General features: G+C 29.2%; 1 protein-coding gene across 10 annotated transcripts in view; it reads right to left on the bottom strand.

Moving 5' to 3' along the window:
• LOC141457762 (guanine nucleotide exchange factor DBS-like) overlaps nucleotides 1–22460 on the bottom strand; it is a 50874-nt gene that overhangs the window by 637 nt on the left and 27777 nt on the right. For 2 of the 10 annotated variants that reach the window (XM_074135003.1, XM_074134998.1), the window contains exons 2-23: nucleotides 21669–21749; nucleotides 20065–20179; nucleotides 18743–18833; nucleotides 18498–18611; nucleotides 18266–18382; nucleotides 16994–17253; nucleotides 16775–16895; nucleotides 16582–16695; nucleotides 16226–16420; nucleotides 15805–15990; nucleotides 15533–15688; nucleotides 15276–15407; nucleotides 14947–15129; nucleotides 14040–14228; nucleotides 13825–13950; nucleotides 12791–12988; nucleotides 12521–12717; nucleotides 11673–11705; nucleotides 9685–9910; nucleotides 9291–9417; nucleotides 8463–8608; nucleotides 692–834 (exon numbers count right to left, since the gene is read on the bottom strand). In XM_074135003.1, the coding sequence (XP_073991104.1) occupies nucleotides 8493–8608; nucleotides 9291–9417; nucleotides 9685–9910; nucleotides 11673–11705; nucleotides 12521–12717; nucleotides 12791–12988; nucleotides 13825–13950; nucleotides 14040–14228; nucleotides 14947–15129; nucleotides 15276–15407; nucleotides 15533–15688; nucleotides 15805–15990; nucleotides 16226–16420; nucleotides 16582–16695; nucleotides 16775–16895; nucleotides 16994–17253; nucleotides 18266–18382; nucleotides 18498–18611; nucleotides 18743–18833; nucleotides 20065–20147 (2964 nt within the window). In that variant the 5' untranslated portion in view covers nucleotides 20148–20179; nucleotides 21669–21749 and the 3' untranslated portion in view covers nucleotides 692–834; nucleotides 8463–8492. Of the gene's footprint in view, nucleotides 1–691; nucleotides 835–8462; nucleotides 8609–9290; nucleotides 9418–9684; nucleotides 9911–11672; nucleotides 11706–12520; nucleotides 12718–12790; nucleotides 12989–13824; nucleotides 13951–14039; nucleotides 14229–14946; nucleotides 15130–15275; nucleotides 15408–15532; nucleotides 15689–15804; nucleotides 15991–16225; nucleotides 16421–16581; nucleotides 16696–16774; nucleotides 16896–16993; nucleotides 17254–18265; nucleotides 18383–18497; nucleotides 18612–18742; nucleotides 18834–19158; nucleotides 19234–20064; nucleotides 20180–20284; nucleotides 20415–21668; nucleotides 21750–22460 lie in introns of those variants that run through there. The other 8 variants (XM_074135008.1, XM_074135005.1, XM_074135001.1 and 5 more) reach the window with 8 other exon arrangements.

Consider the following 22460-nt stretch of genomic DNA (forward strand, 5'->3'; position numbering starts at 1 on the left):
AATGTTCCAAAAAGTCTAATGCGAATAACCCTTCTACTTTCTCTAGCTGCAACTGTTATTGTTAGAAATTTTCAAATTTTCTTAAAGATATACACGATGAAAATATAGTAGTGAAAATGGTTTTTACAAGTTTCTGGCTAATATAATTATGTATGGTTTCTCAACAAACTTGTATGGCAATCCAAACAAATCAAGCACTTAGATTTCCTAACAAAATAAATTTCAGATAATTGCTATAAACTAAACAGATAGATTCACACTTAATCTGTTTGTCTCTTAGATTGAAAGGAAATCAGAGGTTTTGTCTGTCTTTTTCCCCTAATTCAAAATAACTAGAACACTTTTCTTCCAATATCATACATACATGTAAATATATTACGTTTATTTGAAACAGCTTATGGGAAAAATTCTTTTAGCGCGAGATTTTGGGAACTGCGTTAGAGGGAACTCGTACTAATTTTTTCACCAGTTTTCAACGATCTAGTACCTTGCGATAAGCTTGTCATTTTGTGATCTAAGATAAAGACTATTTTGTTTAATCTTCTACAGGGAGATGCCTTTACCGATGCTTTGCGACCATGGTTACTACTATAAAAGATGTCCATTTGAAAAAGAATATGTAACTATTGTATTGACAAATTAAATAAAGACTTACATAACAATGCTACTGATAAAGGGGGAAAAAATATACTTAATTGTGTATTATGTTCACGCAGTGTGGAAGCTACTTCTACTCTAATTCTTGAAGGAGCTTCTTGTAGATGTGTCGAATTTAGATGTGGATATTGGCTGGAGGTTCCATCCCAACACAAAAACAAATAATCTAAAAGATATCTAAGAAAAAACAAACAAACAAAAAATCAATGGAAATGAAAAAAGTTAACTTTTTTGATTATAGAAAAGAAAAAAAGCAAAAAAGTTATTAATAATAGTTGAAATGAAATTTAATATTGAGATGTATCGTATATAACTTGGTAAATATTTTTGTAGAGTGTGAACTTTTCACTCGACCGATCGCCTGCCCACATTCAATTACCTTTTTATCTACCGTCACATCTGTCAATTAGGACTTTTCCATAGTTTTGGTGGCATTAATTTTAAAAATTCTAAAAATATTAAAATTCTTTAGAATAAGAAGCAAAAGTTTAATGAATACAACTTAGATTTTTCCCGTTTTAATTTGCTTTAATGCCGTACTTAATTTACACACAGATTATATTAAATTCGCCGTTACACAAGTCAGGTGAAGATGATACTTTTTTCAACTCTTCTTTGAAACTGGAAAAGTTGTCTTTTTCACACAGTACGATTATAGTGCAGTTATTCTAATAAATAACAGCAGAATTTCAAAAAAACATCCAAACTTATTCTCCATTTATTTTTTTATGGTTATATAAAATTATGTCCACTTTTTTAACTAAGGGCTAATTCAAAGTATTATAGATTTTCACTTCATCTGCATTATTAAAATATTTACACACTTTGTAAAGATTCAACAGTTTGAGAAATGAAAAAGACAATACGTGAATTGCACTCTTAAAAAATGGATACCACACTAGACCTTTATAGCAATAAAGACAATAATCATCTCGATTAATTATATTATTTATTAAACATTAATAATTATTTTTTTTACAATTCAATGCCAACTTTTTGTTTTATAAACATACAAAAGGGTAAATACACTATATCAAATATATTATTATTTTCATTAAGTATTAGCTATCCTCTAAATAATCTAGGCATACAAGAATTACCGAATATAATGTATAAAGTATGTAATAAAAATAGTATAATACAGACAATATTCACTTCATATTCTTATTAAATAGTGACTAGGTTCTCGTACAAAAATGATTAATACTTAAATATATAATACTTATTATGTATATAGCATGAATCAAGAAAAAGGCATAACTTTGTTACATAAACAATTACATAATTCAGTTTCTTTATTAATTACTTATGAGCAATATACTTTCTCATGTTAAGGAATATTATTTACAATTAAATTTGTTTGCGATTATCACCTAACTTACAAAAAATATTTTATTATTCATAATAAAATCGTATTTTGGATTAAATTTAGATATTGTCATAACTTTCTGATATGGCACTGTACAAAACATTGGACAAAATTAAATTTTAATCTTCCCATAATATTTGGAATGTACCGATGATTACTTTTTTTTCACTAACCATAATAACAAACAATACTATATTCAATAGCAAATGATTTAGTTAAATTACTTTTGGAAGACATAGATCCAGCAAGCCTTACACTTATCATTTTACAATAAACGTATGATTTATTTTCATTTGTAATATATTACACCGTTGCAAGCAACACGAACCCCCCAAAATATCTAGATTATCTTGTTTTCAAACATGCAAATTGGAAGGAGCAGCTCAAGTTAAAATAAATTTCCTTGTACCTTTATTAGCCGGATAGTGGATTTCCCAATTATATAACAATTTTAATTTCAAGAATTGTCCACTATTTGTACTAGGGCAGTCAGCTACAACTAAAGCGAAAAGAGACCTTTTTAAAATTTTTAAAGAGAAGTTAATTGTCTTTGAATTAACTTTGAATTTGTCATGGGGAAGAGATTAGCTAAGTGGTTAGCGAACTGGATTCTCTTACTTGCAGTTAGCTTTATATGCAAGTGAAAACAAGAACTGTTAAGCCAAATGAAACAATTAGCATACTATGGATAACTATACCTTAAACTGCATTCTACAAGAAAGTTTTGGAAAGAAGACCGACCTCATCTTCACCAAATTCCACGCTACCACAGAGAGAACTAGCTATTGGAAAACTTTGATACGGTTCTTCACACAAAAGAAATATCCTGAGCAAATTTAGCCAATAATAGCCATTATTGCCGATTATTACTGCAAGCCTATTGATTGATAAATTGCATAAAAAGACGGCTACCGCCAGCGAGGGAACGCACGCAGACACAGCCAATCTATAAGCCTGTGCACGGGACTAAAAACCAAAATGGTCTTCGGAAGATTTGCTCATGCAGAATACATTACTCAATATATTATACATTTATGAAAATAAATCAAACGCCTGTTACCATAACACATTTCTTTTTTCCCTTATACTCAAATCTTCAGTATTAAAAAATATTTATAAAACTAAGTTTACCCTGGGTAATACCTTCCTTTAATTATATGTGAATAAAAAATTGTTTGTTTTTTTTAATTGTGGTTTTTGAATAAAACATTATTTTCTGGCAATAATTAAATATTTTAGTTATCAGTTTCTTAGTGATCATCACACCATTAATTATTATGAAAAGTTTTTGCCGGCAATGACCAAAGAAAGCCTTTTTGAAAAGAAAAGAAAGTAATAATAAAAAAAAAATGGTCTTCAATTTAAATAAAAAAAAGACTTACTTTGGCCACTGCTGATAAAAGCCTCCTCATCATTATTTTAATTACCCTTTCAAGACCAACGTAATTTTTTTTCTTTCATCCGGTTTCTGACAACTTTTATCTTCTTAATATTTATATTTATCATCTGCTGATTATCCTAAATTCCTCCATTCTGAGTCATTTAACTCTTTTTCGACGATTATAATAAAAACAGTTGTTAAATAAGCAAGTAATACTACTATTTCTATTTCTTAAATATGTAATTACGATGACTTATTCCTATATCAAAAGAAAAAGTATATTAATAATTTGATGAAATACAGACAATTAGCTAAAAAGGGCACTTTGCTACTTTACGTTTATTTTAAATGAGACATTTATTTAATGAAAAAATGATCACATTATTAATTCAGTAACAATGACTAAAAAAATGATAATGATGTAAATAATAATAAAATATTAATAAAAAAGTAATATAATTAGTTAAAAACAAGCATAAAACTTGGTAGGCTAACATTTCTACTTTGAGAATGTAAGGTATTTGTTGATAGTATTGCTGCCCTTAAGTTGTCGATTGCTAAATTTAGATAAAGAGGAGTCTATAAGAAGAACGCTCTTTCTAAATGTCATCAAAATAATAATGACATCCTCTAAAGAAAGACTGATGGTGAAGAATACTAACAAACTTATCTATTTCTAAAAACAATATTTCTATTTTGGAAAATTAAATAATTTAAAAATATTCTAAATCTTCTTTATTTAAATAAAATAATGAGGACTAATGAACATTTATATACTTTATAAGAATTACTTTAATGGTAGACCACCTTTTCGTTATTAATATGGGTGAGTGTACCAATGTTAAAAATGTAAAATAATATACTTAATTTTTTATACCTTTGTTTAAAGAAGAATAAATATTTTTGAATTTTATAAATATTTCAAGTAGCATACTAAAGATAGAGAAAAATCAAGAATGGATCACTCAAGTCATAATTTTGTAAAATTGTCGGTATATTTATGGTTTGCCCTGTAAACAATTGATAAAATTAATAACTTATAAATGATTCACATTCCAAGATTTTCCCGTGTATAGTCTTTTTTTATTTAATTTCTTTGGCAATGAGTTTTGTCATAGTCAGTGTCGAAAAGACACTTCACTCCATTAATCGTGAAGCAGAACCCAATTTAAGATTTTGATGTCTAAATTAATCTGTTTTCAAAATTTTATTATAATTTACTCCCTTATTAGCAACTTCACCTTATGCATTTAATTTAATTGCTTCCTTAAAAAAAGTAGTTTAGAATGTAAATTGATGCCTTTTTTGATGCGCATATATTCTTTGTACAACTATAAAAAAATCAATCAACTATCAAAAATCAAATATACCTGACTAAATTTTTCGTAGCTTTGAATACATTATCTCGACCTTTCATCATAGAAATCATTAATGCTATTTCACAGTATTTTGATCACTTAAAATGCCAAATTGTACATCTACATACTTATCCTAATTCTCAAATCACACTTTCTGAACCACTAAATAATGTACAAGACCATGCAGAAATTTCTCGTGACAACATCTTAGTCACATACTCTTAAACATTTTATGCTATTGAAATTCTTTCTGATCCTTACATTTCTCAGCTCAATTACGTTACACAACGGTACAATATTGAAGACTTTTTTAAGTTATATTTATTTTCTATATCTCAGGAAACCATTCATCTTGAGATTTTTTTATCATTTTCTTTTTTTCATAGAGATATCGAAAAGAAGTGAAAACTTGAAGAACCACTTACTATAATCATAAAACTAACTGATCATAAGAACGTTTTAACAAAAAGGGGGGCTTCGGAATAATCTTAAGCGGCTATAAGGAGGTGTTGCAGTGCTATGCTATAGACAATAAGTATTTGATTGAGGTATTTACAATTACTATTGTAATTGAGGTATGTAACCAACTTAAATAATTCTTGGTATACGCTGGCCTAAATAACATTTCACAAGCAAATAAAGCACAATTCGACTACTGGAATCCGATAGTAAAAAAAGGATATCCAAGTTTGAGAAATTCAATTCGTTATTCAAAGTTTTCATGATTTGAACTATATGAATTACGCCTAGCAGTAAAGAAAAGACACTTAATGTCTCTAAAGAAATAATTAAAATTATAATTACTAGTTCTCGAATCTCTGCTTTGTTGCACTTATTTTACACGATAAGGATATTTTCCTTTATTCTCTCTTTAGAGATAAATTAAATGGAAATTAGACAAGGAATTAAAACATTTGAAGTTAATATTTTATGAAATATTCTTTAATATTTGAATTAATTTTTTTAAGTTGTAAAACTTTCCATTAATTTATGTTTCTTCCTAATTTTTATATTTTTTCATGCTGTTAACTTCTAAACATTTGATATATTTTATCTCAGCATTATCGATTCAATATGACTTGAAATTTACTTCTCGGATACTCAGAGCGTTCCATCAAAATTGGCCAAAAAATCATTGGTCAACTTATATGGAAAATGATTGTCGAAAAATTGGCCTTAGTAATTAAAAGAAAATAATGCGGAACACTTTATTTCCACAGAAGAACAATAAGTTGAAGCAACTATTACTTTAAAACGTTTTGTTTTCGGTTTTCCTATTAAACCAAACGGGATGAACAGTTCAATCTATTATTTTTATATGCTAACTTCTCATAAAAGAACTCATCAATTTTTGATTATTTTATTCCTTTAGAAGGGTTTCCGAGAAAGATTTTTATGGGAGATTTTGTCAAAAGTGCCGTATTTGTGTTTTTTGCCTGTATAATATTACCCAATCAAGTAACCTACAGCTCCTCTGACCCTTTTATTTGCACGGCCCAGTAACCTGTTGCAGCCGTTGAACTGAAAATTTTTATGTAATTTGAATTAAACTTTGTTTGTGCGAATTTTTTTTGTAAGTTTAACTCACTTTCTGAATACAAGTGTTTTTTAATCGTTGACAAAACTGTCAAATACTTTTTAACGATAAAATACAGTAGTATGAAACTATGAGCTTGTGAGAAATGAGATGATAATACAATTTATCAAATTGTCGGGGATAGAATACCTATGATCCCCTTTCTTGCGATTTTGCTTAGCACTAAAGCCAAAAATTCTTTTGAAAGAATCAGTAATTATTTTTATAATATATTCCAATATTTTATATTCATCCACATTTATAAAAAGTTGTGCATCTTTCTAATATGTACATATTCATTAGCAACAGAAGTTTATGTAACTTAAAGACAGATTAAATTACGAGAAACAAGATTCGAAACTAAAAAAAAGGGTCTATTCCATATCCAAGCCAACAAAGAATGATTAATCCAAAAAAGTCTATTCCATATCCAAGCCAACAAAGAATGATTAAAGATTGTTATTGATAGACTTAATTTTAAACATTTTACGCATGGATTTCTTTTATTCGCAAAAAAAACTTAGTTTATGTAAACCGTGAAAAGTAACATTTCTTACAGTACTATTTTGTGTAAATAGGTACTTGACAAGATTTCAGTTATTAATTTCTTTTTAGGCACCCTTAAATACAACTAATAGCATATTCATGTTAATAATTTACGCTTAATAATAATTTAAACGCATGTGTGCACAAATATTTCTAAATTCCCCCAAAACACCCAAATAAATTAGTAGACAATTTTTTTTTTTTTTTTTTTTTAAAAAAAACATTGGTCCTTGAGCACACTTAACGACCTTTTTTTTTTTTTTATAATTTTAAAGTCAATACTGATTAAAGTAGTACAAGTTTTTATTCATAGTTTTTTCTTTGAAGAAATTTTAATACCTGAGATCGTTTTGATTTTGTAAACTCCCTACAATCTCATTAACATAATTTTATTTTTCATCACGTTCTTCCTAAGAGGTAAAATTAGTGTCGAAGAGATTTATGTTCTTGGAGGAAACAATACTGCTTTGGTGCATATGATAAAAGCAATTAATTAGGATTAATTCATTTCATTGTATTAAAAATACAATTGTCTGCTTTTTAAATAGCAATTTTTTTAATTTTTTAAATCAGTCTTCTTGATTAGATAAATAGCCGGGTACTTTTGAAATAAATATTATTTTTAAAAAAAATTATACATAATCATAATATTAAGGACTTCTCCATCTAGCATTATTATTACTATTATTATTTTCCTATAGGCGATAATAAAATTAATACCGTTTTGGTGATTTATTAAATATTTATTTTTAAAAACGCCCGAGGTAAGAATCTTTTATTTTTTTTTCCGAGAGAGAGTTTTTTAAATTTCTTAAAAAGAACAATTTTCAAATAGTCTCCATAAGCACCATAGCACTCAACATTTGCAAAATAACAGTTTTTTAAACAGATTTTCTAAAGGATTTGTGAACTTTATTTAAAATTTATAAATCACCTTCAAAAGATTGCTTTTAATTAGATTGATCTAATTTTACTAAAGATCATGATGTTAGTTAATAACTTCATATATATAAATATATAAATAAATAAAAACCGTAAATCAGTCTTCTTTTATAAACTTATGTATATAATAAAGCTAAATAAGAATTTTTTTTATCTTTAGATTAGATTTTAATTAGAACATATAAAGTAAAGAATATATAATTGATATTGCTGAAATGTATGACAATGTTTTAAGATGAAAACTTTACCAATTTGGTTAGTATAATATAAATAAATAATAAAAAGTACCAGACTTCACTATAACCAAACTGAATCGCGATTACTGAGTTTAACAGTTTTGTTGATTGGTCCACCTGAAAGTTCTTGTTACATTACTTTGTGTAATTGAAAAATCAATTACCAGCTCTATTTCCCCATTAAGTCACTTTACTTTTAATCGGAATTATGAAGTACATAGTGTTGTTAGAAATTATTTAAATTTTTATGAAAATAATGAAATTCAATAGTATTTGGAAAATAACTTTGTCAAACAGAAAAAGCCTATTCTTCAAAAATTAGTAACTTTCACGAAATTGGTTAACTAGCTTAAAATTATCATATTTTGCATATATGAACAGTTCTGAATAAACTCACATTTTTAGAAGGTGATTTTTAATATTAATGCTAATGAGATGATGTATCACTTGTGACCGAATGACAACTTCTAGATGATTTTCTTCCACAGTGCTCTAGATAAGCAGCAGGCACCCAACCTTCTTTTCTTATACCTTCCATAGCACCTAGAATTTCATTTTTTATTTTTATTTTTAATGACATTTTTACTTCAGTTATAAGCGTCTCAAAAACCTCTCAGCACAAGAGAATAATTTGTTGCCCTCGAGAATTTATAACTAGTGACAAGTTTTTTTATCCTTACAAAAGCAGGAATTTTTGTACTCCAAGAAAATTCTGTTAAAAGAGTAATGATATTAAATCTATCATTAATGTACATAGCCTACGCGGAAGGATTTAGCAAAACAGGATTGCTTTTGTACATTACACGATTATTTATATAAAAATCTTATACATATTACCCACACAATTCTCGTCTTTATTAAAGTACTATAAGTTGATTAAAAAGATCTATATATTTTAAAGAGTTTTATTACGACTGATGGGTGCTGGGCGATGCGAAACGACTTATTTAAAAAGAAGAAAAACTAAAAGAAAACTTTGTACGAGACTGATTTTGCCATTTTAACTAATTTGATCCAACATTATAGAAGAATCCAGTCCAACAAAATATATATATTTTAAAATGAGATATACCTATTTTTTATTAATTAATTTCCACTGGAAAAAAAAACTTGATGAGACCAAACTTGATTCCCTAACAGCATATTTTTATAATGGATAACTTTGTAACTTTCTGTAATTTTGTAATCTTTGCAAGATAACTTTACCACAAAAAGAACCACTTACCATAAAGTCTGACATACCACCAGCCTGCACAGCCTACTTTAACAAGAGTTACAAGATCTCCTTCTTGCATAGACAGTTCTGAATGGCCAACTGCTGCATAATCTGCTAAAACTCTATATCTTGATCCCTATTTTTAACATTAGATTTCGAAAAATTTACCATTTAAAAAAAAAAAAATATTAAACCAATGCAGAATTTATTAAAGCGAAACAGCGAGATTTTTAATAAAAAATATTTTTTTAGAAAAATAAAAATAACTAATAGAATAAATTATTTTTCCACTAGGAGGTTTAAATATGATAATTTAAACAATTAGTTAAATAATTTATATACTTGAGCAAATCAAATTATTATCTTCTCATAAAAATCATTAAATTAAAATGTAAATCCTTACTGTGCTACTATTAATAATATTTTTTTCTTGGCTAACTTGATTAGAGAAGGTCTCTTCATCTTCCGAATTAGAAAAATCTGATGAAGAAGCTACATCATCATCTGAAGGCAAAGGCTTTCCTGGTGTTCCATCACAGCTGAGCCCACGACTCGTTAATACGGTAGATGGAAGTCGTGTACAATGTTGCTGATAATCTAATGACATTGCACGACTGGCTCCGCTCAAACTGCGCATTCGTACAAAATTTGTACATTAGTGAATATTTAAAAATGTGCGTTTTTTGTTTTTTCATTTCTGGATTGTTTTAAAGCCTAAGTAGTTTAATCAGAATAGTATTCAACAGCACAATTTGCATTGTTTCAAAGGAAACGCTTGAAACTGTAATTAGAACAAAACCGATATAAGCTGAAGTAATAGTATAAATAAAAAATAAAATAATTAGATTTAAATAATCATTCATCATTTGCAGTTGGTATTCCATTGAATTTTTCATAATAAATTTTTAAAAAAATGTTTTTGAAATAGCAAAAACATATATAAAAATTAATAAAGTTTGGCAAGTAAAACAAGTGAACAGAAAATATTAACTTAAAATAAAATTTTGTGTTTATCTAAAGGAGACTTTAGTGATTGATGCAAGTGCAACTTTGTTAAGTGCTGATAAAAAGCAGAATTAGACATAACTTTAGTGCAAACTATTTCAGGTTGGTTAGAGGTTCATAATTATTCTCTTTGCTAGCCTTTTTTTATTTTATGTACTTTTAACATCATTGGTTTTAGTAAACTAATTTTATTTCGTCTAAACTTGTTTTCACACTATCAAGACATACTGAAGTTGGGATGACTCCCATAAAAGTGCTGACCAATCTCTTGAAGCAGGTGATCCCGAAAATCTTCTTTTAGGAGAAGAATGGATAGATGTTCGCAAATAAACCAAGAAGTAAGATCAAATAAAAAATAAAATATAATCAAGGTTAACATAAAACATTGTTAGATGGTACAAAAAACCCATTTGTACTGAATGAGTAGGTATATTTCCTTAAATTTCTTATTCTTACTTATTGATGGACGAATTGACTAAAACATCATTTTCACTACTCGATCTTTGATGCGAAATATAAATTATTCTTTAATGTATTTTCTATATGAAAAAAACCATAAATGAAAAGTGAAAGTAGACAAAAATGAATCCCTAACTTAGCAAAGGCATGGAACTAGGTGCTAATCAGTTAATAGAAAATACTTTTTCCAAGAGACTGAAACTTTATCAACAACTTCAAGGAAAAATAATCTTCCCCGATGGATAATGGTCGCTATGAACTAATAATAAGGACTCGCCAGTGGGCTGCCACATTTTTCACATTTTCTTACCCGTCGCTGGAAGAAGCCTTACATTCATGCTGACTTTTGATTTATGATCACTAGAAACATACTTTTATCTCCTGAATACAAAAAGTGGTTATATTTTCGTGAGCCGATCAGTGAGAGTGTGGTCAGCAGCAAACTCAAAATCGAAAAAGAACAAAAAGTTCAAATTCGATATTTGGCCTAGATACTAGACATAAAGATCATGGACAAAATTTATCAATCCAACAATGAAACAGCAAAAATTCTTAAGAAACAGAAAAAAACAAAACTATTTATTAAAAAATATTAGCTTTTTCAATTTATGTATATTTAAAATTAAAGAGAAAGTCGAAGCATTAAAGCTGCCTTTGGTCACTATGAAGAATTGATCAACTTTCTAGATAAGACTAGCGCTTATAACAAAGTGAGCTCGAATTTGAAACTAAATTGCGTTTTGTAGGATCACTTTTTTATAAAAAGAGTGTCATAATTATTTCCGCTTCTTCATTTTTTTGAAAGCAATGTACTTTTTCTGTGGTACAAGTAAGCATTGAAAGTTATATTTTATGTATAAATTTATATTAAATTTAGCTTTAAAGACCAATTACATTATTAGTAAAAGTAAAAATAACCCCTTTTACCTGTAACGATCTAAGGACATCGATCTAGTACGGCTGGAAACAAAATAATTTTTTATTTATAAGTTATTAACGAATGTATTCTTCCTAATGTCACTATATAAAATTCATTATTCAAATTTTAAAGGTACATAATGTGAACAATATTTGAAAATTTATGACTGTCACTTTTAGCCAGAAACATTAAGAAATTAAATTAATATTTTTGCTCTGTTTAGGTTATCCAAATAAAACCTTTTATTTTTTAATTATAGTATATCTGAAATATTCACTTAATTTACATCATTCATTACAAGCAGAATCTAATGCTTGCCTTTAAAAAGAGGAAAGGAGAACAGGGCAGACAAGGATAAGAAAGCAATCACCTCAATAGTAGAAAGCGTAAAAATAGTATTAAAAAAAAAAAAAAAAAAAATGGGCCTAAGGAGAACATAAGATTAAAAATGAATGGTTCTGATTCAAGACAACTACAGTGCCTGGAGACATACAACATAGCCAAACAAAAAAACTAAAGAAATAGGTAAACCAATTTAAGGTAAAAGACTTGAGCTACACTACAGGTAGGTTTAAAACAAAAATTAAGTTGAATGCTGAACTAATTACTTTTTGCCAACTATTTGTTTGGAATACAAATGTCTGTTTAATCCTATATTCAATTATATCAGAAAAATATTGTCAACTCGTATACTTTAGCAATTCATTCACTAAAAATTTCCTCATCTAGCTTTATTAACTAATTTGTAAAATTATTAATCACTTTGTGGAACATCGACGAAAAACGAGACATTTATAAACATAGAAATTTATTTGTAATTTGACACTCCACTTTTATAGAAACAAAATATACGTACTTCTGTTTAGTTGTATGCTGTTTTATTTTTAACTGTGTTAATTGATGTAACAGTAAAGATTTGATCTGATCAACCCATGAAGATTTCTGTTCAGCGGATGTTGCCTGAATTGTATATACTTCACTTCTGCCAGTTAACCAAATTTCAAAGGTTCGTCCATCTCCTTTCACTGTTTCGGTAAGGCCAACTTCACTCATCTGAAGAAATATTTATTCAAAAAACCACAATCTCTTATGATTTTTAAATTAAAAAAAAAACTTGAGAACTCACTTTTACTAATTTTTTAAAATGGTAAGTAGCTTTATTATGTGTTGCTGTTTTTTTACAAAAAAGTAAGGCTTTTTGATAAAGGAACATATGCCTCTGCATAGGTTTTAATCTCAATTCTTTCAAGCGATCTTTTTTGCTTTCCGACCATACTGAAAATCCTCCTTGCATTAACAAATCGCCGAGATCGCCTAGATCACCCTGTGAAATAAATAAGAGAAATTTTAATGTGAGAAACTGAATTACAAATAACTCTAATTAATGAAGTCACTTTTGCATGCAAGCACTTGGGGAGTAACGACCCTACAGGTTACCGAAGCACAGTACACAATGAACACTCTTCAGGTCAATTTACACAACTCAAAGGGAAATAAAAGTAGTATACAGCCTAGGACTACCTTCCCTAGGAAGAGATCCTTCTAAGAAAGCTTTGGAGGCCGGTGTAGAGGCCTAAAAGCGTAGGATTGGCAGCCCCACCACTACGCCAAGGGATTGTGGGCCAATCCCTCACATTCCAAAAAATTAAAAGATTAAAAGAAACCAAAGAATCTCTAGAGGTCCTTTTGGAAAGCCTCGTCACCATAGCGTAGATGAGGTAATCCACTACGAAGAAGAAGAAGAAGAAGATATTTTGAAGTCTAAAACTAATGTCTTTCAATTAATTTTCGAAATATGAAAAAGTACATGCTTCTGGGTTTCAATACATCCAAGATCTGAGAAAGAACGGATTTGTTAAAACTCAGTTAAGAATAATTGCAAACTTTATAAATAGAAAGACATAATCATTGGGTTGATTGTAATATTGTAGTGTAAGAAAAAAAAATAGAACTTAAATTTTAAAAGTTTTAATAGAAAACTGTGTTCTAAGGGCGCTCTAAACTTAGGTGATTATTCTACAACTTGTGTAACCTCAAAGATAGAAAATGTTTACGATTCACACTAAATATCTCGATGAATGACATTAATGCGAACAATTTTTATTATTTCTAACACTTTTGATTGTTACTGTCCATAACAACAATAAAAATAATACTCACCCAATAACCTGTAATTGCGACCTGATGCATACTGTCGTTAACACATTTCAACACGACTAGCATACACTCCAGAGCTTCTTGAAGTTCACAACACCACTTTTTTCCTTCACTGTAGCTCAAAAGATCCTAAATAATAATGTAAAAATATTATTTCAAGATATTGAATTCACAATACTCTTCACACATTCAAGTTCATACATTGAAGAAACACATACCTTGAGCAATAGTTGATATTTAGTTATTCTCTGTACTGGCTTAAGCAAGTACGCCGCCAAAGGTAATTTGTGCCCAAGTTTTACCTGGCATGATCGGAAAAATGGGTGATCTCCAACACTTTCTCTAAGTTTCTCAGACCGAGGAATATTTTGACAGTATGTGCTATACAATTTGTGCAATGCATCTCTCTGTAAAAATATTAATTTAAATATAACAATAATACAATAATGATTTGGCCAAATATATAAACTAAGTACAACAATTATAAATGCACCATTGTAAATTTCAACTACATTTCATGATCTGATGGTTGATACTAAATCTCAGGCACCGTAAAACTCAAACATATTTATTAAATGATTCTATCACTTTAATTTTAAGAGACATTTTCCTAATTTGTTTGCCTAATAAGTGAGATCTTCTCATTTTTGACCCCAAAAATTCATTTATATATTTCATTACTATCTTCTCTAGAAACACCTTGGAATGCCACGCCCCGTTACAATCACTTTACAATTCGTTTAAATTGAGTGAAATAAGCAATAATTTGTACGCGTTTAATAATTTTAGGCGGCTTAAGAAGGTAGATCAGCTAGTAGCAGAGCATTTAAAATAACTATAATACAAAAAATTAAGCTGACAGTCAAGAAAAAATGACTAAAAAAAAATTCTTGGCAACAAATAATTGCAGATATAAGAAGTTTCGTACCAACTATTGATTTTAATATGACGAATGAACAAAAGAAAAAACGTTGGCGATGGCTAAATGAATGCAGAATATACTCTACACCAATCAGTGAATAGGGGCAAAACATTTAATGTGGTTCGTTAATCAGGTTTTTTGAGGATATGGGTGCAAAATTAATGTTTGTTAAAAGTATTGTTTTATATTAATTATTCACTTACTCTATGAGTAAAGCAGAGAGCAACTAGCTCTGTAGTGGAGATGCAATTATCCAAGTCTTGCAAAAATATATCATTATGGAAAGTGTAAATTTCTTCCAGATTACCAAAAAGGATGTCTGATTTCCCATCTAATTCGGGTGCAGATTTTCTAGTTTCTTCGGATAACATTGGCAATTTATATCCCTAAAACAATACGCAAATAAAATTGACAATAACTGCTAGATACATGATTGTGTGAAAGCACTTTGGTAATATCTATAATTAAATGCAGATTAAATTAGAACAGCTAAAATAAACAAAACGTAAATAAAATAAATTTATTAATTTACCTGTACTATAGAACCAAGTTCATTAACATATAGTTTTTCGGTTTCTAGAAGTTCAGTAAGTACATGACATCGTTTGACTTCTTGTTCTTTTTCTAAAGCCGAGTCTTTCACTTCATTGATTACTTTATTTTCCTTGAAATAAGAAAAAAATACACATGTAAGATGAATTAACCAATAAAAAAAAAAACTCCAAATGATATTTTCTCCAACAATTTAATGAAGTAAACATAAATAATTAATTGTGTCATGAAAATTACCTTGGCAGGGTTATTGTGTTTGGTGACTGGTTGAAGAGGTATTGCAGGTTCTGGAGTCACCGTTTGTACCGGCTTTGGTGGCCGCTCTACCAAACGTTTTAATGTAACAATTCGTTTGTTGCACATTGTTTTTACATCTTCTATTCTTTGAAGTACCTAATAGTTTACAATTTTATTAAACATAAAATCGTGAAAAATTATTAACAATTAAAAGTTATTTTCAGCAGAAGGTCTTAGTTTTTTAGTTTAGCGGATATATAGTCATGGAATACCTGTGACACCAGTGCTTTTGTCTCTGGCATAGTATATTCTACTAAAACAGCGTGAAACTGATCAGCTCCTTCGGTAAATTCTAAAAGTCTGGCAAGACTAACTTCTGCTGCATCCAATGCACAAGCACAATTATCTATCTGCCTAGCTTCTAGTAGTTCTATTCCTCGACCACACCACTTATTTGCCTAAAATTAAAATGAAAAAAATCTTGTTATTATTCAATTTCACTTTGAAGTACCTCGTGTACCTTCCTTAATATGATTTTTTTTTCAGATCTACCTTTCTTTATAAGATGCATTCTACTGGGCACTCTACTTTTACAATATTTTTTTTTTCATATTACTGATTAAATTAACTCTATTAATGTGCATTATATCAATTCGGTGGTTAAGAAGGAAGAATATCACCCAATTTAGTCACCTTATCAACAGTGATTAGAAGCTGAAGAGCTTTAGCAAGAGTAACAGAACGTTGATGCAGTCGCTCCCTTAATGTTGTAGTTGATCGTTCCAATTCATCACATCTTACACCTACACATTCTAAAGGACAATAACGCCGGCCAGTTAGCATGGCTCGGCCAAATTTTACAACCTCTTCACTACATTCCATGTCATCCTGCAATTTGAAAATACATATTCGTTCTGCTTACAGTGACTCTAGCCAATAAAAAATATAAAATACATAATTTAAATACAAACTTATGAATCTATTTAATCCAAAACATGAAAGTATTATTGAACCTAAATCAAAAAATTAAATATGATTTGATTACACACCAAACACTGTTTTTCAAGGTTGTTGAATTCCAATATCAGGTACTCCATTCTCTTGACAGTATCTCCTATTTCAGTCATTTGCGATATTACTTTCAAATGACATTCCAAGTTTGACTAAAAAAAAAAACGACTTAATAATTACATTTTTTGATTTGATTAATGAATTTTAAACGTTTTAGGTGAACTGTTTTACCTGAATTCTTTTATAATCTACATAAAATCTTTGTACGTCTAAACATTGTCTTAAACGTGCCGAATGCTCCTCCCAAAATTCATCAAATGTACGTTCTGTTTCTTCTAATTGAACCAATAATCTGTATATGACAGAAAGTAGAATCCAATTTTAAAAATACAACAGAATAATTATACTAAGGATTACAAATGCCATGTGCATAAACATTGTAAATTTAACCTTTCGACAGCTGTGATATTCACTAAAGCAGAAGGCTCCAAGCGATGCCGAATATCGGCTAGTAGACGCTCTCCAGTTCTAGCAGCATTCAATATTTGCTGTTTCAATTCTAAATAATCATTAGTTTCTGAGTTTAAAAGGGCTCTTAAACGTTCTGTTTCACTAGTCTCAGCATCAGAAGCTCCTTCTCTTAAACGCCATGTAAATTTATCCAAACTACCGGACACCGACTGTGTTTGTCTTGAAAATTCTTCCAGGCCCTGTTATAATAAAAGTTGTTTCTGAATTGGGAATTTAATAATAAAATTACCGAAAATTAATGTAAAAGAATATCTAAAGTTATACCTTTGAAAACTTTCACATGTTTTAAAAGCTTTAAAACAATTTCTGTATTGTGCAAAATAATTTTATGATTTACAAGTATTTATTACATAATAACTCATTGTACTAGGAATGAATGATATCTTTGATTTTAAACATGTTCACACCTTATTTCCACATTATTGACAGGTTTTTGATTATCATCCTTATCGGAGATTGATTCACCTTTATGATGTAATGAATTTGACATTCATAACGTAACTCAGCAAATAAAAGGTATGATAGAAACATAGGAAGCATAATGAATCAAACTGATGAAAAGTTAATTAATTAATTTTGTATTGCATAAAGAAGTATACATTTCTTTTGCAACAGGGTCTGACAACACTCAGAATCAACCTTACATTACGGATGAAAATAAAAAAGAGAAGTAAACATTTAATTAATGAAAAGAGCGAAATGCGAAGAGTTTCTCCAACATATCGCGATTAGACAAGAAGGAAAATATTTAGCGAATAACAGAAGGATAAAGATAGCGCGAACATAGTTATGTTCTTGATTTGATAACCTGCGAATTTATTTTCTAGTTCCGACTAAAAATATATTGACAGTTACAAACGGCAACATGAAAGGAAAATAAATAAATCACCGGTTTAAGGATGAAAGCTATGTCCAGAAGCCTCAGAAAAGTAGCCAAACAAAGTCTATCTCCAAATTGCTTCAAATTATGTTGAGGGTACAACCTCCAATTCCGCTAGGTGTGCCACTCATATCTACATAGTGTACGCATCTAGTCTGATACTGGGCTTTGTCATTTCAAATAAAAGTTTTAAAATCGATATTTAAAAATATAAATTATTTTTGCCTCAACACTTGTAATAATCTTGAAGAGCATTCACATCTATTTAAATATAATTATAGCAACAACTTTATTGTGCCCTTAACACTTACAATTCTCTGTTTGATCCACTGTTTGTGGCTGTAAGGCATAGTACCATCCATGTCTGAAGTTAATTCTGCTCTTTCTATGTACTGATGTAAATCTTCTACACAGCTACAAACAACCACCTAAATATACAAGTTTCACACACAAGATTAATTCAGAAAGTAGAAATAATAATTCTTTGTACAAAATTGAAGCTAATGCCTTTCCTAAAATAGTAGAAACTATGAAGAATTTTACCTTAAATTTAAATTCTTCTTTAAAAAATTTGTTGCTTACTTCAGAAATAGCTTTTTGAAGAAAACCAGCCGGTCGAATTACATATGCTATATGTATTAACCCTGGAAAAAAACTCTGTAACAGAAAATGAACTGAAGATATCATCACCAATTTTCTACGATAAGTTGACTAAAAACTGATAATGTGACTTAGTACCTCAAAAATACTCTTTCAACCTGTCAAATATAAAAATAAAACGAACTTACGGATATTTTTAAAAGCGTGTTTTTTACTGAACTCCATTTATCACTTCTTCTATCAATAATAATGGCGAAACCTAAATCTGCTTCTTGCATTCTGGAATAATATAAAATTAAAATATTTTACTCTAAGATAGGAAATTTAACAAACAGATGTTAACGAAGGGCTTCAGTAAAATCATTTTTGGAAGTATCCTTTTTTTAGCAAAGATCATGAGGGACTGATTATCTACCTTATTGGAAGGAATTTAAGATTAAAACATTCGAGGACCGAACAACTAAAAATAACAATACAGGATTGGATGATTTTCATTAAAAATATATTTAAAAAAGAACAAAACATTTGAATATATAGAAACTAGTTTCTTATTGGCATCGCATCTATCGTAAGGAGATCACTTAAATAGTGGGGCTTTGCGCACCTCATTGCAGAAACAGCTATCTTTTTTCTATCATTTCGTTATCCTTGGTAGAGAAGACTTGTGTTCCTCAAGGCCCTAGAAAGATCAGAAAGATCTCTTTTCTTACAAGGAAAAGCAGTTCTTTTATTTTATTGGATTGAATACTTTAAGGAGTTTATTTTATAACCACTATATAATGTTGTAGTAATAGTACTAATAAAGATCAATGAAGGTGAAATGAGAACAAATTCAGGAAGCAGTTAAGGGTCAATACTATGCAAATCTTAAATAAAGTGACAGTAAGAATAATATGGCTTTTGATACAATTGTAACACATAACGATATTCAAAAGGGGGAAACTCTTTATAAGAATCTTCGGGTTTCATCCTGAAATTTAAGAGAAAAAGTTTCTTTCGAAGAAAAAATAATGGCAGTAAATCATTTTTTGGCCAATTCTTTGAAAGTCTAATGCAAATACAATTAATTTTATGTCTCTTTCCCGATTACTAATTAATATTTCGCTGTAAGTAATAAAATGGTCACCAACAAATCTTTCGAAGCATGAAAACACATGAGAACGAGAAAGGTAATGTTTAATTATTTATTCTTCAATGAACGGGCTGCAACCCTTTATAAAGTACTAATCAGGGAGGTTTTGCAAGCAGGATCAATTTTATTTGATTTGCAAGGAACAATCAATCAATCAAAGAAAACTGATGATTTATCAATCGAGAAAATACCATTGTGATATAAGATCTGACAAAGTTACAATGTCTTATTAATTAGTTGTTCCCCAAGATTAGATTAGGAGGAAGAACATATGGCAGACACCATTTTATTGTTTATATTCATTTATGCAGAAGTAATAGTGACAAACAGTTAAATTTATGAATGTCTTCAAGTCATTTATGTCAAAAGAATACTTACGAAGGCACCGAGGTTAGATACATCATTAACTTTTGATAATCTGAATCTTTTATGTTAGCAAAACCAGCTATATCTGGTAGCATTATAATGGGATAACCTTCTCGGGTCTTTCCACCTGAAAATGAAAGAAAAAAATCACTCTTAATTACAATAAAAGAACCATTATTTTACCTTTTAATAAACATTGCATCATTGACACTGTAAAGAAAATAGGTTTTACCGGGAGGATTTGCAAGCCGAATCAATTATAGTTGGTTCGCTAGGAATAATTAATTATAGTCTACATGCACGGTGATAATCTTTCATCACATGCCCTCATCTGTGTCTCTCATCTGTGTTGGGTTAGCAGGTGATTTCGGTTTATATGTCAAGATTTGAATATAGTATATGTTGACAAGCAACATACTATATTCATATTCATTCACATTTATATTCATTTATATATTCATTTACATTTACTCATTTTTCATTTACATTCTACATATATAACATGTCAAAGAACAGTCACACGTCAGTGAAATATATTTCTCTGTTTTTGAGTAATTTTATGCAGATTCCCATCAATTAGGTACTTCTTTTGGGTATGATAACAATACAACACAATTTGCGTACAGTTTGTTTAATCTAAATTAACCTTCAGTCTTGAAATGTGTCCTGAAAGTAATTTAATTTCGTAAAAGATATTTGTGCAGTCAACATTCCAGTACATAGAACATTTGAGTGAAGGATTGCAAATTTTGAGTAATAAGATGGTTGCAGTGCTTGCCCAGTAGTTGATATTATTACTCAGGCATTCTGATTCCAGGTTCTTCAGAAATAATATCTTAATATTTATTCTGCTTGGTTTTCCCAACCGAAGAAGAACCTCTGCTTAACTGTACTAAATCGGATATTAATGAAAAATTACTCTTCAAACTTTATAAAACTCATATTAGTTTTAAATTTAAATAAGAACCACAGTATGAATATTTTTAATTAATTACAACACTATTTAGAGGCAAGTTTGTTTTTGCGCCTCTTTCGCGGGTAAGCCCTTCTCCTCTGAAAATATGTTGCTGTAATCATTAAAAGGGCCAGTCATTCTAGACTTCAGCCCATATATTTCGAATTTGGAAATCTCGGTATGATTTGATTTAACATTGAGATTAAACAGATGACGTATCGAACATTCTTAGAAATGGCATTTCAGAGGAAACAGTTTCCCAGTTAGAAAATCCGTAGACATTTTCGAAGACAAAGCGTGAAAAATCATCCGTAATCCAACTTATTGATTAAAAATATTTTGGAACCCAAAAAACCTTAAATGAGAACATATACCTATTTTCTTGCAATTTAAGTAGACTCTATGGTTTTTTTTAAAGAAGCTTTTCAGTATAAAAAAAGTAAAACATGATAATTTTTCGCATTCTTATTGAGCTCTATTTCTTTTCATTTGTTACTTACCTTCCATATCTGTAATACCTACCCTTAAACTTAACGCAATGGGACATATTTATGCAATTTTTATGTTATTTGCTATATAGACTCTTAAATACACCATGTGTCTAGAATTATAATGAAATTAGAAAATGTGCAAAACAATTTAATTTTACAAAGTTCATTACCTGTGATTATAGCAGTACGATCTTCCAACAAATCCACTACATCCGTTATGGACAATTCTGTCTCCTCAGATGGAATATTTCCTACAAAATGCCACAAAGTATTAACACGTTAATATCTTTAATCAATCGTGTGTTACAATAAGTGACAGATGTTTCACTTAAAATCTAATAACTTTCTTGGAGTAAGATAATAAAATTCCAGATTTGTTACTTATACTCCCAGGTACATAACGTTGTAAACTAAAAATACGAAAGAAAAATCGCAATTGTTATGTCCGATAAAATGTTGAATTAATATTTGTACCCATCAATAAAAAAAATAAAATAAATAGAGACACAAAAATATCCACATTCTTTTTACAGTGAGGGTTTTTATAAATACAGTTAGGCAATAAATGTAGAGATTTTAATCTGAAGCTAATATAGAAATAAACCTGCCCATCGTTTCCCTCCACCATTGTTTCCCTTTCCGAAGAAAGTAGAAACAAAATTTACTGAAGCAAAGATTTTCAAAAAAATTATTTTTTGAAAAAATAAAATTAAAAATAACTTTTTTTAATTGATGGATTCAATTCATTTGTACAAACAGTTCCTCAATATAAAATCTCTTACAGCAGCGACTCTAGATCTCTTGAACTTATGCTGCTTCTGGCTACTATTGTGCTGACTCCGTTACCAATGATCAAATTTTAGGTGAGGTTTCTCTAATTTTCGTAAACAGCTTCTGCCATTTTTATTTATTTTTTTACTTTGTATTTTGTAAAATTATTTTATTCTTTTTTATTCAATCTT

The sequence above is a fragment of the Rhodnius prolixus genome, unplaced genomic scaffold (genome assembly GCF_049639745.1).
Source record: "Rhodnius prolixus isolate KJV_2025 unplaced genomic scaffold, Rpr scaffold_5, whole genome shotgun sequence".
In the NCBI taxonomy this organism is placed as follows: domain Eukaryota; kingdom Metazoa; phylum Arthropoda; class Insecta; order Hemiptera; family Reduviidae; genus Rhodnius; species Rhodnius prolixus.